Source organism: Hemicordylus capensis, chromosome 5 (genome assembly GCF_027244095.1).
Source record: "Hemicordylus capensis ecotype Gifberg chromosome 5, rHemCap1.1.pri, whole genome shotgun sequence".
Classification (NCBI taxonomy): Eukaryota; Metazoa; Chordata; class Lepidosauria; order Squamata; family Cordylidae; genus Hemicordylus; species Hemicordylus capensis.
This window is the reverse complement of record NC_069661.1, coordinates 127,348,575-127,367,127: the sequence shown is the minus strand read 5'-3', so window position 1 is coordinate 127,367,127 and position 18,553 is coordinate 127,348,575. Positions and strand designations below refer to the sequence as shown.

At 44.5% G+C, this 18,553-nt stretch overlaps 1 protein-coding gene across 8 annotated transcripts in view; it reads right to left on the bottom strand.

The window, feature by feature from the left end:
- DYRK4 (dual specificity tyrosine phosphorylation regulated kinase 4) overlaps positions 1-18,553 on the bottom strand; it is a 55,912-nt gene that overhangs the window by 20,450 nt on the left and 16,909 nt on the right. For 6 of the 8 annotated variants that reach the window (XM_053252739.1, XM_053252740.1, XM_053252743.1 and 3 more), the window contains 6 exons: positions 17,038-17,121; positions 14,914-15,063; positions 8,414-8,537; positions 5,682-5,842; positions 2,940-3,076; positions 615-755 (listed from right to left, as the gene is read on the bottom strand). In XM_053252739.1, the coding sequence (XP_053108714.1) occupies positions 615-755; positions 2,940-3,076; positions 5,682-5,842; positions 8,414-8,537; positions 14,914-15,063; positions 17,038-17,121 (797 nt within the window). The remainder of the gene's footprint in view (positions 1-614; positions 756-2,939; positions 3,077-5,681; positions 5,843-8,413; positions 8,538-14,913; positions 15,064-17,037; positions 17,122-18,553) is intronic. The other 2 variants (XM_053252741.1, XM_053252747.1) reach the window with 2 other exon arrangements.

Here is an 18,553-nt window from a genome sequence, read left to right as displayed (position 1 = left end):
TTCACCTTGGGCCCCCAGGTGTTGTTGGACTACAACTCCCAGAATCCTCAGCTGCAATGGCTTTTGCTTGGGGATTCTGGGAGTTGTAGTCCAACAACATCTGGGGGGCCCAAGGTTAAGAAACCCTGTCCTAGATAGCAAGGCTGGGAAAACTCCTCTGCCTAAAACCTTTGAATAGCCATTGCCAGACCAAGTGGACAGGACAGACTAATGGCTTGATTCAGTAAAAATGAGCTTCATGTCTTCAAGTGCCAGCATCAGAAATGCAAAAAAACCCCAGTTACTGGATGCACAAGAATACTTCAAATCTGGACACTGCTGCCTCCAAGCAGGAAATATAGGGAACACTACTGTCTTACCTTCCGAGCTTTTAGAACAGGGGAGCACAACATTGGCCCTCCTGCAGATCAACATCTGCACTACAACTAATTCCCATAATCCCTGAGGGTCGGTTACTGTGGCTGGGGATTACGTGAGATGTAGTCCAAAAACAGCTGGAGGACCGAAGTTGTGCAGCCCTGTTTTAGAAAGGTTGCTGAGAAAAGATAGGAGAAGACAGAACATGCTCAGTTACTATACAAGCACTTTGTGTAGGTGAGAGAAAGGTGCCTTACCCTAACAATTCAAAGGAAATGCAGAAATGATTACGGAAGTAAAAGTACTCCTTCATGTGGACAACATTGAACATGTTGTCTTGATCCTTTTGCCGGAGAGCATTGAGGATGCTGACTTCTACCAAGGCCTGATTATGAAATCTAAAGACAAGATGGGGAGGGGTGACAACAGCTGACACAAGAAGCCAGGTCATTCCTGTGCAGATTATTGTCGTTGAAAGAATCCTAACACTAATGGCTCAGTGCAGGGTCATTACATACAATACAAAGCATTTACATGTCACTGGTTGCAATACATGCTTACAGAGCACAACATGACATTTCTTAGTCTACCAAGGCCTCACGGGAAGGGAACCTTGTTCCACTCCTATTGAGGATTGGGCTCAGGACTCACTGGATGTCAGACCAAGGCTACATTGACATTGCTGCACACACTAAGAGTGATCTCCTCGCTGGGACCCTTGGTCAATAACAGAGATAAGGCTAAGAAGGGTGAGACTAAGGAAGTGAAAGGATGGGTAAAGGGTGGGTAAAATGACAGGTTGCCAACAGGAATTTTGCATGGTAAATCTCTGGGTACACAATCTACGTGCCAGGAGAGCCCAAAGGTCCCATAACATGGCTCTGCTACCTAGGGATTGGATTGGATTCTGTATCAAGTTCCATATTATTATTATTGTACTGGTCGGTGACTGTAATTGTTAAGTATTGATTAATTGATTTGGTATCAGGTTCCTCCCATCTTCCTGAGAATAAGATCTGCTTGCTGAGGTGTCTGCTCGAGCAGCTGCTATATTCTAACAAATGCAAACCATTTTTATTTTTTTTTGAGGCAGACTTACAGTCTAGTCTGACACCAGGAAGCATGGTCTCCCTCCTTAAGAAGCACAGTTGCACTCCTAAGTATACGGGTCTATACTTCTGGCCATAATCTTCTTTATGACTCAACGCACATCCTTCTAGGCATGCAAGGTAGCAAAAGGCTGGTGCTAAGCCAAGCCCCATAAGTTAGCACTGCTTAAAATCTGTGGATCCTGCTTCCTACAAAGTCATGCTGCTCAGGGTGTCATGCTTTGCTCTACAAAGTCATGCTGCTCTTTTTCCATGCCTCAAGGAAAAGGGAATTAGTTGGCTCATCTAGGTGGGACAAATCCGGCTGGGTCTAGTCTTTTGGGAACATTTGTGGCACACAGGGCAGCCTCACTATGTATTAGGAGACCAGAAATGTGCTGCATTGGTACTGTATCAGTGAGTCTGCCCATCTCTGGTCCATGCCCATTCTACACAGTCAGGGGCCGCTATGGGCTGTCTCACTGCACCCAATATGTACATGCCCCTTCCTTCTTCACCAGAATGGGTTTCCCTGACCAGGTATTAATCCATTGCAGTGTAGTACTTGGGGGTGGGCACTCAAATCTCCCAGCCAAGGAAATGTGAGCTCATTCTTTCAGCAGTTTGCTGGCGTCTGCATTTTTGGAGAGCCTGGAAAAGCACGGGGCCATTGTCCACCCCCGCCGCTGGCAATGGTGCAAGGAAGAAAGTTAAGAGAACATTGCACCCCTTTATGACCGCCCACAGGTATGGGGTGATTCAATACTCAGACATTCCTACCAGACCTCCTGACCTCTACAAGCTGGATGGTGTTCACCTCTCAAGTAAGGGCAACAACATTGGACTGAGACATGCATGTTTGGCTGCTGGAGCAGCTGCGTTGCATGGATTTGGCAGGCTAGCTGAGCAGCCTTTCTCCCAAGGCACTTGGGTAATAGGCACTAACCGATGGGATTAGATCTCACATGCCACCATGGGAGGATCCCCTTAAGAGGCCTTGAAGGAGCCAGGCCCATGGGCCAACTCACTTGCAGTGGCTGTTGTGATGATAATACCCCTTTCCCTCCAGTGGAGTGACTGTAGAGGGTGTCTGTCTTCCCAGCAGATGAGCCAGGGCTGTTCTGTCAGCAGATGGGCCATGAAATCCTTTTCCTGCTCCTGCCCTTTGGGTTGTACATCCATGGGAGAGATAATAAAACAACGGTCCCTTTCAAAACCCAAACTCTGTGTTGGTTCTTGTCCTTTCTCACCCCCATCTCCACATGCTTTACATTGGAGGCACAAGGTGATAACAAATGTCTGCACTTTGGTTTTGTTGTAAAACATTATTGATCTGACCTTCTGGCTAAATGAGTTCCCATCACTTAAAAAACAAACAAACTCCTAAACATTATAAAATGCATAACAAGTTATAGTGGCCACTTCTTTCTATTCAGCTATCCTCCCACATTTTAGTTTATTGATAAAATGCATAAAAGGTTGGAAGCACAATACCTCTTTTTGTTCCTTATTATTTTCACTGCTACTTTTTCACCTGTCTTGTGGTCCAAACACTTGAGAACATGCCCAAATGATCCTTTCCCAATAACAGATAGCATTTCATATCTGTATGAAAGATGGTCACTTACAACCTATCAGGGAGACAAAAACATGGAAAGTAGAGGTGACACATGCCCATCTCTGGCTCATGTTGAATGCATCTATATGAACGAAACACAACACACCAGTCTCAGTCCTCTGAATTCATCCCCTGCTTGTCTACCTCCTGCCCAGGGTTCCCTCTAACAGGAATTCCCAGATGTTGCTGACTACAACTCCCAGAGTCCCCAGCTGCAATGGCTTTTGCTTGGGGATTCTAGGAGTTGTAGTCAACAACATCTGGGAATCCCTGTTAGAGGGTACACAGACCCTGCCCCTTTCTCTTGGGTCTCTGTTGTCCCAATTCCTTGGCTTATTTGCCCTGTCAAGCCTAACTTTCTCACCTAGTAAACACCGATTAGAGGTTTTCATAGCTATTGCCATTCCCACCTCCCCAACTCTATATACCAGACCTGCACAACCTATCTGCCATGCAGCCCACTGCAGCCTCCCACTTGAAAGACATCCTTCCCATGCCCTACTCACACACACACCCCAATTCCAGGAAGGCAGCAAAATCAGGTTAACTGAGTCCATGGCATCCTACCATAATGGCTGGTAGGCTATGTTCAACTTGGTGCATCACAAGTAAGGCAGGACTGTTATATACTCATAGTCAGAGGGTCCGTAGACAGACCATTCTCTTTATCTAGCTGTCCTTGAGAGAGCAGTCGTTTCAGCAGCAGCAATTCTAGGGCTACAAATCTCATCACCAGCAATATTTTGGTAGGGAGTACCTAGTGCGTTGAAAAAGATGGGCCAGACATTTGAGCTGGCATGACACAGCAGGCCCATCGCAGTGTAGCAAAGATTGTGTGCCTTCACTCAGGGGTCCTGGTGGGGGAAATGGATTAAGCATCTATGCTGCAGTAACCTTTGTCCAATATGCTCTGTGTGGACCTCTACAGAGGAGGAAGCATAGGAAGCCTTCTTGCCTGTGGGCTTCCCACAGGCACCTGGTGGGCCACTGTGTGAAACAAGATGCTAGACTAGATAGGCCTTAGGCCTGATCCAACTGGGCTGTTCTTAGGACTGGTTCACAGGGTCTTAATGAGTAACCACATGTAAGCTAGACCTGCTCCCTTCACCCAATCCAATAAGAATCATGCAGCAGGAAACAAGTTCCTTCCCAATGGGTGCCCATACAAGCAGCAAAGGACATGAGAATACTGAAAATTTATCAGTGTTTCCCCAGTGATGTCATCAGGAGCATGATGACATATACAAGTTCCCCCAACATCTCCCCTGATGAGCCAACACTGAAATTCACTGGATCAAAATCCAAGCCAGAGATGAACTTTTGGGGCTGCAGTGCTCACCTCATAGTTATGTATTTATTGTATGCATACACTGCCCCAAACTTATGTCTCTGGGAGGTGTATAGCGACAAAAAACAACAGAAATTAAAACTGTAGCACAATTTAAAACCATAAGTCTAGTTAAAAAGCTTGGGTGAATAAATGTGTCTTTAGAGACTTTTAAAAAGTTGTCAGAGATAGGAAGGCTCTTATTCCAGAAGGGAGCACATTCCAGAGTCTCAGGGTGGCAACAGAGAAGGACTGTCCCTGTGTAGCCACCAGATGGGCTGGTGGCAACTGTAGACAAACCTCTCTGGATGATCTGAAGGGGCGATGAGGTTCATAGTGAAGAAGACGTTATCTTAAATACCCAGGGCCTAAGCTGTTTAGGACTTTATAGGTTATAACCACCAACCTGTATTTTGCCTGGAAACATTGGTAGCCAATGTAGTTCTTTTAATATAGGAGTAATATGATCTCTCCAAGATGCCCTGGAGACCAACCTAGCTGCCATATTCTGTACCAACTGCAGTTTCAGGACTACAAACACAGGCAGCTCCATTTAGAGCACATTGCAGTAGTCAAGTCTGGAGTCTACCAGCATATGTACCGAGGTCATTTATCTCAAGCAATGGACGCAGCTGGCATAGCCAGCAAAACTGATAGAAAGCACCTCTGGCCACTGCCTCAACCTGTGACACCAGAGAGAGGTTTGGATCCAGAAACACTCACAGACTGCATACCTGTTCCTCCTGGGGGAGTGTGACCCTATCCAGAGCTGGCAGATCAAAATTGTCTCCTGGGGTCTTACCCCACACAATAAGTGCCTCTGTCATATTTGGATTCAGTCTCAGTTTGTTATCCCTCATCCAGGCCATCACTACCTCCAGGCAGGCATTTAGGGAGGTTATGCTTTCTCCTGATGACGCTGTCATGGAGAAATAGATTTGGTGTCATCAGCATACTGATAACACCCTGCACCAAATCTCCTGATGATCTTAACCAGCAGTTTCATGTAGATGTTAAAAAGCATTGAGACAGTATGAAGCCCTGGGGGACACCATATACAAGTTCACATTATGAAGAACTTGAAACTGAAGAGTCTTGAAACTGAATGAAGCATTACAAGTTCCCAACGTTTGGATTTCTGAAGCAAGAATTACAAAACTCGGTATCATCACTAGTCCTCACCGTCTCTCTTTGGTGATTTCCAATATACTATTAACAGCATAAGTTTGCATTGTGGGTGTTTCCCCATGTTCTTGGATGCCCAAGCAGTACCTCAGTTGCAGACTCTCACCTTTTTGTAGCAGCCATGATCATCATCAAATGTATTATTATCTCCATCAATATGTCCATCAATCTTTTTAGCTCCAAGTCCAAGAAACCACAGCTCTTTATAATCCTTAATTTCTCGTTGTTCATGTGGCGTTAACTGGTTTTTAAAATGTTTCAAAGCTTCTGATTTGGAGAGAAAAACCAGTTATTGAATATTGAAACTACTGAATACAGTGGCCACAACAATCAATCTTAATGCAGAAACTCATTTCCCCTCTCTCCTCTCACCCCTCAAAAGTTAAAAAATTAAGTTCTACTCCTGCCTCAATGTGTCAGACAGTAGTGGTGTGCACAAAACCAGTGCCTGCTGGTTTGAAGGTGGGGGGCGGATAACTTTATGGATGGGGAAAGGTGCTCTTACCCCTCCCGCCATGTTCCCGCTGCCGGTGCTATTTTTTCAAATGGTCCGGTGGGGTGGCAGTGTACCTCCTTGCTGCCCCAGTGCTGCCTCGGACCAGAGGTAACTGGAAGCGCCTGGTGCATGCGCACCAGGCACTTCCAGTCCAAGAAGGCACCAGGGCAGCAAGGAGGTACACTGCCGCCCCACCGGACCATTTTAAAAGATAGCGCTGGTGAGGAGAATGCAGCAGGAGGGGTAAGAGCACCCTCCCCCATCCTTAAAGTTATCCCTCCCACCTTTGAACCAGCCAAACCGCCGGACTTTCGAACCAGTTCAGAGGTCCATAAAGGGCCTCCAAACTGGTACCTTGCACATCCCTATCAGGCAGATGAGCATTATTAGTTCTGCTCCTACCTCAATGTGTCAGGAAGATAAGCATTATTATCCCCACCTAGCAGATTTGGGGAGGGGTTGCCTCGGGCTGAGAAACAATGGCTAGCCTACGCCCAACCAATGAATTCATGCATGAGGTGGGATTTCAGCCAGGTGTTGGGGACCCCCCCACACACAACATTAAACCCAGAATACCAACCCAGAATTGTGTAGGATTCAGGTCTGTGTCTGATTACATTTTATTAAGAGTTCAATTAAATGCCTGAACTCAAGGTGAACTGACACCCAGGTCTCATGACTACCTCTGCTAACTGCTCTGTGAAAGTGGAGGCAATCCAACATTGTATTGTGAAATGGGCACTCACAGAAACACAAGGGCTAGGCCAGAGCTATCATTATGCTAAAATGTAACTCACTATCAGATAATGTCTGTGGAAGAGGCCAGCTGCTGAGCTCCCCTTTTCTGTTGCAAGTAGTCTGTGTTAATCCTTGTCAATGATTGCTCTGCTCTGCCCAAAGGGGATACTCAGTTGCTGTCTATAGAAATTCCCCTCTAGGAAAACACCTGTAGATTTAGTCCTTGTACTAACACCTTTTAACACCTTCTGGGACCAGGCCGGGAAATCTGGGGACAAGGGAAGATGCCCATTTGCAGCTCAGATATGCAGATTTGCTTTGGTCCCCTCCCCAAGATAGCAGCTAACAGAAGATGGGATTAAGATCTCCCTGGACTGAGCTAATATCCTGAATAATTAAAAGATAATATCCAGAAGGAAACAGCACCTTTCTGGGGACCCAGGAAGGGTGAGGATATTCTGAATAGACTGTATGGAGATCAAAAGGGAGAAGCAACTACAAAAATGGAGCAAGCCAAACAGAGAGCTAGCAATCTTTTGCCTACAAGCAAGACTTGCTCATGAGCAATCCAAGGGTTTGCTGCCCAAGCCACAGGGCTAGAGGCAGGAACTCTTTCCAGGGAGAAGGGACTGTTTGTGACTTCTGCTACGCAGTGAGAAGTCAAGATTCCCCAGCCATGATACTCCCAAGCAATCTTGCCTAACAATCATACTTGCTCAAGAGCCATACCAGAGTTTGCTGCTAAGCCGCGGGGCAACAAGCAGGAACTCTGCCCATGGACAGGAACTGTCTGTGACTTCTGCTGTGCAGTGAGAAGTCAAGACTTCCCCAGCCATGGTGCTCTCACTCTCAGCGTTGCTCTGAGCAAACTGCCTGCTTGACTGCTAGAAGATTGCATCGCTCTCAAGCTCCTGTTTCCAGCTACAGCCTCTCTCCTTCAGCTGAAAGCCCCACCGCTCTCAAGCCTCTGACCCTGGTAATATGCTGCTCCACAAGCCTTGAATCCGTCCATCATTTCCCCTCCTTCTCCTTTCCCCTCTTCCCTCTATTAATTCCTGATCTCCCCAACCCATGCCAGTCTTCAACCTTCCTTAAACCCCCCCCCCCACTTTTCCGCCTATATGAATTATATTAGGATCTAGGAAGGTTTAATACACACACATATGTTAGTTAGGAACACTGGGTGAATGTTGTTGCTGGCTAGGGTTGAAATATTGTTAGTAATACTGATAGGATGTTCTGTTTTCTGCTCAGTTAGATTGATGTTGTTATTCTTTTATACTCAATAAAGTCCACTGAATCATTTAGGATTGCTTTGATCTCCTTTCTCCCTTGCGCCCAGTTCCTACATGGTCACCGTATAAAAGAACTGGTCACTTTGTGACACTGATGAAACAGGCCTAATTTTGTATGCTAGCTCATAAGCATATTTAGTATACAAATCAGGCCTGGCTCTCAACACAGGGGCCTCCTGTTTCACAGCTTACATACTTAACCAAGATACCACACAGATCCCACTTAAAAAGGTATTGAGCATTGCTGCACTATTATCCCCCCCCCCCCATCAAATTATTTCTGTTACTTAACACATGGGTTGTACTTACCTGCTGCAGTCAGAGGCAGCTTTAAATTGTGGGCTTTTTCTAGCTCTGTCTTGCTGGACAGCACTCTGGTACTGTTTTCAGGCACAGTTGGAGGAAACTGCTGACTATGAGTTCTGTTTTCCTGCTTGAATGATTATGATTTTTAAAAAAAAAAATTGCCGCAGCCATCCACCTCAGATCCCTTTTCCAGCCCCACCTCTACCCCATAAGAAATCCTTTTCTGTTTGTTGTTTGTGTTTGAATGCAGACGAGCAGTCACATATTAGGCTGATAAAGCACTGGCAGCAAAGAGTCTTGTGACATCTTCTCTAGTGGCTAGTCCAAACAGACAGAAGGAACCATCAGGAATTAGCATGAGATTTGTTTGTTTGTTTTGTCTGCTATGGGGTGAGTTCAGCTCCTCTGCCCCATGGCACACAAATTTGTCTCTGAATCCAAGGTTGATTTGCACTTCCTCTTTGTTCTTCTCACATCCCCTGCCCCAAACTTTAGGCTTTTGAAAACATAATTTTTCAAGGACCCTGCAAGTTTATCTGATTCAAAAAAGAAAAAAAGAGATCCCACAATCAATCTTTAAATTTTAAAAACATGCTACAGATAGAGAAGATGGCTTAATGATGGCACAAGAAGAAGCCAAATCACAGTTGTGAACACCCAGCTCATACCTGCCAGAAGAAGCTAGCGTACCTGCCAACATGTTCCTATTCCCCCATTCACCTGAATGGGAAAATAGTGACATGTTGGCAGGTACGCTTGCTTCTTCTGGAAATTAGCAGAACCAGTTTTTCTTGAGCTCCATCCCACAGGGAAGTTTGTTCATTTGACCAGTTGGATGCCAAATCAGCCATCTCCAAAGCTGATATAAAAATAGAGTGTAGATGTCCAGGATACAAAAAGCGACATTAAGCAAGTGCTGGCTCCAGGGGTGGGGGTGGGGGAGCTTTGGGGACAATAGTGTCAGTGGGCCTCCTCTCTCTTGCTACAGTCGCAGCTGCTTATTGATTGCCCTCTCACTTGGGGATTAATCTGCACCAACACACAGAAGGAGAAGGAGAGGATAAGGGAAATGGAACTGGCTCTTGTCAGAAAGGGCAAGAGATATGTGACGAGAAGCATCACAGCCAGGAGGTTCTAAGAACTGGCAGTAGACCCTGGAGATTGGCAGTAGGCTCCCTTTTGAGGTATAGGCCTTGGCATATGCCCGATAATACTAGTTCCTGACACTGGCCCTCCTTGTGTATGCCTAAGGCTTGGGCAGCCCAGTGTGATTACTGATGCTTTATTCTTTGGATAACAGGCACTCATGTCATATCATAATCTGCATTTGAAAGTTTTATTTTGCCAGATGGCATTGGTGTATGTGTGGGTTGCGGGGGGTGGGGAAGAGGGGTGCTGTTCAAAAAGTACAAGCCCAGAGTCTCTTTGGGCATTATAGATCTCAATGGAGATCTCTTTCATGTGCATGCAAACATTTAAAACAGGTTGCTTACCTGTAACATAATATTTAAGTGAGCCGTAAACATTCATAATCCTGGGTTCTGCACCTGTGCAGGACCTCGTGGGTGGGATGCTCAACTGCCCCTCATAATCAGCATGTATGGTTTTTGGTGGTTGAAGTGCTGCCTCTTTTGGTTCCTGGATGACCACCTAAACACAATGACCATCCAGCAAAGTTTTCCAGAAACCTTAGGTGCGTATCCATTTTTATACTTACTGCTGAGGGGAAGATGGGAGGGTCACAGTATGCAGGTGAGCCTGCATATTCCTGCATCAGTCTTAATATCCCTGTCATGGTGGACTCTAAACAGAAACTTACTGAGCGGGTTCTATTCTAGGTTCCGTTCTCTACTGCCAGAGTCACAACCGATACATCCCTTTCAACCCCCTTTGCATGTGTAGAATGTGCTTGTGAAGCAGTAGTGGTGGTAGATGGCTGCTCTATAATTTGAATCGAACTCAAAGTTGAAGATGGCACTAAAATGTTGTAACAGGGATCTGCAACATAGAACCCCAAAACCTTTCCCTAGTAGTGGTAGGATCAGCTTTTTGAGATGTCAGCTGCAACTGGCTACCTCTATCCCCTCTCATGTGTTTCAGAGAAGCAGATCTCTGTGCCTTCTATAAACAATACTCATCATAATCATATGGAAGACTTGGAGACATGGTGCAGTGGTATTTTCTGATGCTAGTTGGCTCTCTATTACATCTTTGGTGATGGGCACATTCCAGCGCTACAGGTGAACTCCAGTACCCAGAGCAGCTGCAGTGGTGAGAGCAATGTGCAGTAGCCCTGTGAGTATCAGAACTCTGTCTTAAATGCTGAAAGTGTCTGGGCGAGTAATACTTCATTGGAGACATCAATGGAATTTTAGGGACAGGAATGATGTCTTCCTCCATGTCATCATCAACATCTAGCTCCTGACGTAGAAACCCTCACAATGTAGATGCCAACGAAGTGCTTTCCATGGAGTCAAGTAGAGATAGTAAGGAATGGGTTATAACATGGTCAAGACCAGCCTCCATTTCCATCTATGGAGTTTGCTCATCGATGCTGACGATCGAAATCATAGGAAAAGGGGGCCCTTGAGACTGAGGTTTCTCCCCCACCCATGTCAATGGTACTGATGGCATTGACTCAATGTCCTTTGATATTGCCTCCGACACCAAAACCAACATTGCTACAGTCGTCAACTCTCTCGGTATCAAAGCCAATGTCAATATGGACGTCCGCTTTGAGGTAAATAGTGGAGTTGCAAATGATTTAGTAAGCTGAATCCCTGCTGAGGATGGTGTTCAAAGATCCTTCTTCAAGACATCCGTCAACTCCTGCAAGTTTCCATTGTTTTGAAGGTAAAGCAGAAGGCATATCCTCATTTGAAGCTCTCTTTTTTCTTTTTATGCTTTTTATGTTGTATCACAGAGTCCTTCAATACCCCCACAGGATGCTTAAACACATGTTCTCCAGATGTCAAAGTTCCACTTGATACCAAGGGCTTAGGCTGTACCGATGTAGGCTGCAACTCTGATATCAACATTAACACTGACATTGCAGGTTGTGGGGACCTTGGCATTGGTGTCAGGGGGCAAAGTGTCTGTTTGTATAACACTGTCTTGAGTCGAAGCACCCGATTTTTAAGCATCTGGCAGGAGGACAACATGCAAATCTTGCAGGTTCTAGAATTATGATCCTCACCCTGACATAGTAAACAGGAGTCATGGTGATCATTTGAAGGTAACTTCCCCCCACATGCCTTTAACTTCTTCTTTTTTTAATGTCAGTGGAGATAACGGAAACTGAAAGCCAAGACACGTCAAGATGATAATAAATCTAAATCCAATTAAGCAAAGCAAATGTCCAAAAACTAGAAAGCATAGTCAGAAACCAGTCCAAGTTAAAAATCTAAAAGATCTCGTCAATGTTTTTCTAATCTCACAGAACCAAATCCAACTCAAGAGCAGAGTCCAATAAAGTAAACGCTTAGGCAGTCAGAAAGGAACTGAAGGAGGAGGGCTCAGACCACCAAAATAAACAGTCACGCTGAACACGAGGGTCGGCACTCAAACACCATGTGGAGCTTGAACATTCCACCCATGAGGTCCTATGCAGGCGCAGAACCCAGGATTATGAATACCCTATAGATCACATTAAAGATTCAATAGATCTTAACATCTGAGGGCCTAGCATAGAAATCTCAGAAATATTTCTGTTGTAATGCTTGTTTTGGCTTGTATATCCCATAACACAGAAAACTATGGAAACGAGGGAGGACATTTGTGCATTTATTGAAGACACACATTTGACATTTACTGGAAACTTAGAACTGTTTGAGACTGCTCTCTAGAACTCCTAAATCTTAAGCATTATTGCAATGTGTCAACATTCACTAAATTTCTGACACCATGACATACACACAGTCACAGACTGATATACAGTGCTAAGAAAATGTTTGTGAACCCCAAGTAAAATAATGAGAATCCCACTGCAAGGTCTTACTAAGATACCCTTGCGTAATTGAAACTAGTCTTTCCTAATGGAATAAAAGGGCATGAATTAAACAATGCTGTGTTTGAGGCACAATAATGTACAAAGTAGGAACAATGAGACTAATTCAGGACCAGTGTGTGAGACAGTAAGTGAGTTCCCAGTATCCTTAGCACAATTGATGGGCTAATCACAATCAGGTTCCTAACCAACTGGGTAACAAAGTAAGCCACCCTGCAGAGGAAAGCTGCATGACTGAGTTTGGGCTACCTGCCCTATATAAAGGTCCTGGGTTAGGTGATGCACATTGGGACAAAAAAACCCAACTTCACATATACGCTGATAGGATCTGAGCTGTTGGTGAATGACCAGGAGAGAGATCTTGCGGTCGTGGTGGACAGCTCATTGAAAACGTCAACTCAATGCACAGCATCTGTGAAAAAGGCTAATACTAGGAACCATTAGGAAGGGAATTGAAAATAAAAATGCTAATACAAATCTATGGTGTGGCCACTTCTGGTGTCCTGTGCACAACTTTGGTCACCATATCTTAAGAAGGATATTGGAGTAGTAGACAAGGTGCAGAAGAGGGCAACCAAAATGATCAGGGGCCTGGAGCACCTTCCTTATGAGGCTAGGCTTCAGCATCTGGGGCTCTTTTTTGGAAAAGAGGTGACTAAAGGGAGACATGGTCAAGGTGTATAAAATTATGCATAGAGTGGAGAAGGTGGACAGAGAGATTTTCTCCCTCTCTCACACCACTAGAAAAACAGGTTGCTTACCTCTAACAGATGATCTGGAGGTAATCCGTTGTATTCATAAGGAATGGGTTCTGCGCCTGTGCAGAGACCTCACGGATCGATTAGCTAGCTCCTCGCGCTGACCCAAACTGCCAAGCACGTGACCGTGCATCCGTTTATCCTAGGCAGTTTGGGCACGCTTCAATCAGTTTCTGGCGGACCAGCAGTTGCCTTCCATGACAAGAATAAATATATACCATTATCCAGCCTTTCCATACTTGCGGGGAGGTTGGGCGGGTTTTATGAATACAACAGATTACTTCCAGATCATCTGTTACAGGTAAGCAACCTGTTTATCTGGAGTGTAATCCGTTGCATTCATAAGGAATGGGTGATTAGCCAGCTGAGTATTAACACAGGTGGTGGGCCCACATCTTCTTTAAATCGAGGTAGGATGTGCTTCAGGACTCCAAGTCCGAACTCCCCTTCCCTTGTCTGTCTCAAGTCAATAGCATAGTGTTTAATAAATGGCTGATCCGACGACCAAGTCGCCGCCTTACAGATATCTGCCATCGAAATGCCTGCTGACAGATAGTCTACACATGGAAAAAGTTGAAGACTCCAGTGATTCTACCCAGGAGCAGTCATTCTGCCAAGATCACCCCAAGAGCAACTCAGAAAATCATCTACAAAGTCAAAAAGAATCCCAGACTAATATATAAAGATCTGCAGGCCTCTCTCGCTGCAGCTGATGTGAGGGATGTGTCACCCATCAGGAAAAAAATGAATAGGAATGGTGTTCATGGGAGGATAGCTAGGAAGAAATTACTGGTCTCCAAAAAGAACATTGCTGCCTGGCTCAGGTTCACCAAGGTGGATCTGGATGACCCACAAAGCTTCTGGAATAATGTTCTCTAGACAGATTATCAAAAATTGAATTTTTAAGATACAATCACAAACATTTTGTTTGGTGAGAACCAAACACTGCCTTCCAAGTTAAGAACCTCATCCCGACAGTCAAGCATGATGGTGGAGACATCATGGTTTGGGACTGCTTTGCTACATCAGGTCCTGGATGGCTTGCCAGCATTCATAGAACCCATGAATTCAACTGCATATCAGAAAATTCTAGGGGCCAATGTCAGGCCATCTGTTTGAGAGCTGAAGCTGAATCAAAAGTGGGTTATGCAGCAAGCCAACGACACTAAATGTTCAAATAGGTCTACCACAGAATGGCTAAAGAAGAAAAGATATCATGTTTAGGAGTGGCCAAGTCAAAGTCCTGACCTAAACCCTATTGAACTGTTGTGGCAAGACTGTTCATGCAAAGAAGCCCTCAAATATTACAGAGCTGAAACAGTTTTGTATGGAAGAATGGGCCAAGATTCCTCCAAGCGGATGAGAGAGACTGGTCACCAGTTATAGGAAACACTGAATTACAATTATTGCTGCTCAAGGAGGTGCCACCAGTTACTGAATGCAGGGCTCACATACTTTTTCACACAAGGATGTTTGTTGTTGAATCTTTCTGTTGAGTGAATATTCAATATATATCCTTCTTGCCTGAGTTATTCAATAGGATTGCCTATCTCTCTTATCAGGATTTAGCTTAAGATCTAGCCATATTTTGAATCAGAATTTTGCTAACATACAGACCATCCTAGAGGGTTCACAAACTTCTGCTCAGCACTGTAGACAGCACTTCCTAGCTTCTTTAGATCCTCTAGTCACAACAATGGCATGCAAAAATACAGCACTTAAACTTTTTTTCAGCTTACCTGATGTGATGAATTTACATTCTGCAAGTTCTTGGTGGCTATTTGTGGAAGGGTAGCATCTTGTAATTGAGCTTTTACAGCATTTGAAACCACATTGGTCCTAGAGTGGCATTCCAAGTGAGGGAGCACGCTAACGCTGCTATTTAATTTCTAAAACAAGTTAATACAAAAACCAACAGCTTGGCTTTTTAAAATATTTAAATATGCAGAACTCCCCCCAACACCCAAAAAAGACATGCATCAATGGAATCATTAGCAAGTAGGGTATTTTTCATCTGCTGATTAAGTAGTCCCCAACATTGATCCCTTCTGGCATGAGCAGAGGACCTGGGGTATGAGAGAGATCAGCTCGCATTTCATGCCAGACATTTATTTAGTATATTTGTATACTGCCCCAAACTTGTGTCTCTGGATGATTTACAACAAACATAATAAAAACATTAAAACAGCTTAAAACAGCTTAAAACAAATCACGTTAAGATCTAGTTAAAAGCTTGGGTGAACAGATGTGTTTTAAGCATCTTCTCAAAATAAGATTTTGCAGACATCTGGATACAGCATGAAGGATTCATGCTATTTCTCAGAATTTGCAAAGTCTGGAGTGTGAGTTTAATCCTTCCCTCAAATCCCCTTGAGGTTCAAATTTCAAAATAAAATAAAATAAAATTTACAGACCTGGAAAATTTGAAAGGGGAAAAGAAGATTAGTTCTTTAAAGTTCTGCATATATTTCAAATAAAAATTCAAAAGCTTAAATAAAAATGTTAAAAGTTACAGTATATTGTCTTGGGAGCTATTCATCTTTATTACATGTTTTATGGTGAGGTTGCCTGTCAGTCTAAGAGAAGGGAAAAGGAAATGATTTCTAGGATTTAAACATCTATTTTAAGTGTCTCAAGGACTGGCATGTGCCTGGAGGGATTTTTGATTTTCCCCCTTTCAATCAGCAGAGCACCCTCTCCAAGCACACTATACCACAAATTACTTTTGAAACTCCAGTCAGCTTCAAAAACAGATTGGTGGCCTTCAAATGTAATATGGAACCGTGGGTCCAATGGACCCAGGGTTCCACTCCCCTCTCCCCCTGCTCTCTAGTCCGAATTTGGACGTTCAGGAGAGCTCCCTCTCTGCGGTATTGCTGACTGCAGAGAGGAGGGGGAACTGGCTGGCCGGGCTTCCTTTTTTACTGGAGGACAGCCCTGGCTGCCAATAGCAGCCAGAGAAAAGGAGGAGCTCCTTCCCTCAACTCCAGTTGCAAAGCAACCAAACTGCGCTGCCAGTGTTCGGATGTAATGCTGGCACTGCAGAACCAGAGGTCCAGGCAGCAGACCTCACCACAGACTGAATGTACAGATCTGTGTCTGGGAGTGGAAACCACAGGTCCATTTTTTGGTAAAACTGCAGTTGCCTGCATTCATATGTACAGTTATCGAAACTGGAGGTCTCTTCACCTCCGGTTTCATATTACATGTGAATGTGGCCATTGTGACATGGAACAGAAATTGCTGTTCAAGAAACTGTGGTCTAAGGCCCACTTGGGCGCATGGAACTGGTTGCATGACCTGGCCAATATCTTCAACAACTTCTGTGTTGTTGAAGCCTCAGTTCAGCTAAGAATTATACAAGTACAGAAACAGGCTTCTGAATGTATATCCCTAGATGGATGAGGCACTACATATGCAAATGAGTTGGTTGCCAATCCAACAACTGGAGCTGAATGCACAAAGCCCTTTTTTAAATGCCAAAATTCCTCCATAGCTCTTTCAGAAAGCATGCCAAACTGCTAACCAGAGGATTCTGAGTTTTGAAAAAGACTCTGTATGCTGTATCAGATTAGAATTCCTCTGTGCAAAGGGAAAACTTTCATAATTTAACAGTAGCAACCTGGGCCCAAAGATGGCCAGAGGTTTGGTACCTGAAGAAGAAAAACCAAATGACACTCTCACGATAGTAATAATAATAATAATTATAAATACATTTGCTGTCCTTAACAATAGCCTAAGATCTTCTACTTGAGGCCTCCTTGCCCTGCCTAATGGCCACCCTGCTCTCATTGGACCTATTTTTCATTACTTCAATGTGGTGGATTTTTTTAAAAATTAAAGAACATTCACAGTTCAGATACCTGACGGAAAACTTTGTTCGATCCCAGGTGGCTGCTCTCCTGAGATGGCAGCTGAGACTGAGAAAGTGCCTCTGCTTGTGATGACTGGAAAACACAGTTTCATATTAAGTTCTATTATGAGAACTACTACTACTGCTACTACAACAACTATAATAAGTAGGCACTGTACCTAAAATAGGAACACTGGCTATATCCATGGGGCTTACAGTCTAGGAGTCTGGACACATAAAGGAAAGGGGGAGAAGAAGAAAGGTAAGGGAGGGATTATTTAAAAGTTGCATCTAAATAATCTTAGTGTCATTAACTATTTGTATTGGTAGATTAACTGGCTTTGGCTAGTGCAGGGGATGCCAGCCTGAGGCTCTTCATCTGTTGTTGGACTATAACTCCCATCATTCCCCCTGCAATAAGTTGTTGCTGGGGGTGATGGGAATTATAGCCACCCCTGGACTAGTGGTAAATGCTCAATGATGTGAGACCATGGCAGGATAGGATAAGCATATTTTTGATGCCCAAGGCAAAAATCTGAAACACTCCACCCCCTCATTAACCCACAAATGTATACAGTGCAAGATCCAGTGCAAAGTTTTCCTGCACAAACCCAACTGAAATTAATGGGAGCCGCACAAAAGCATAGTATTCTTCCCCATGGGTCTGATCATCTCTCTCTCTTCTACACAGCAGCCTTTAATGGCACTGAAAACCATTTCACGTTATCGTTTGTGGTTATAACAGGCGTTTGCAGCTACCCTCATTAGTTCCACACAGCAGTTGCTGTTGTCATCTTACCTCACACTTGCTGATCCTGTGTGTACATTTAGATGAGAAGTGATAAATATGAGCATTGGCATTGCTGGCATCTGACATGTACATGTCATGTAAGGCAGCCAGTTAACAGACAGCAATCAGTTAATTAATGAAAATAAATATTAATAAATATGTAGAATGTGTGCGTGTGTAAATATATGTATATGTATGTGCCCTTCAACAAACAAGTGGCTTATGTGACAAAATAAATGAGAATGGTTTCCTGTTTCAGAGCTGGTTCGGGCGAAAATCTGGCCGCATGTGCACGTAATGGGGAACCAGAGCTGCAGGGACCTGAGGTTTCCTAACCATTATGTCTGAACGCATGCAACTCCAGTCCTGTACGTTGTGCGGCCCGAAGTTTCGCTCCAGAGACTCCAGTTTGAACCCTCAGTTTGTAGTCGGTTTTGCTGCTCAAAACCAAGGGTCCACAAAGCCTCCGTTGCATCTAAATGCAGCACTGAAGGTTGCATTCTGCTGGACTGGAGTTGGGGGAGAAAGCTCCTCCCTCTTTCCTTCTGTGATTGGCTGTGTGGGCTGTCCTTCAAGCAAGAAGGAAGCCCATACAGCCAGTCCCACCTCCTCTCTGCAGTCTCGCTGACTGCAGAGAGGACACTCTCCCTGTCATCAAAGAGAGTTGGAGGTGGCGGGGCAGCGGAACCACAGGTCCACTGGATCTGCAGTTCCTCATGATATGTGAATGTGGCCT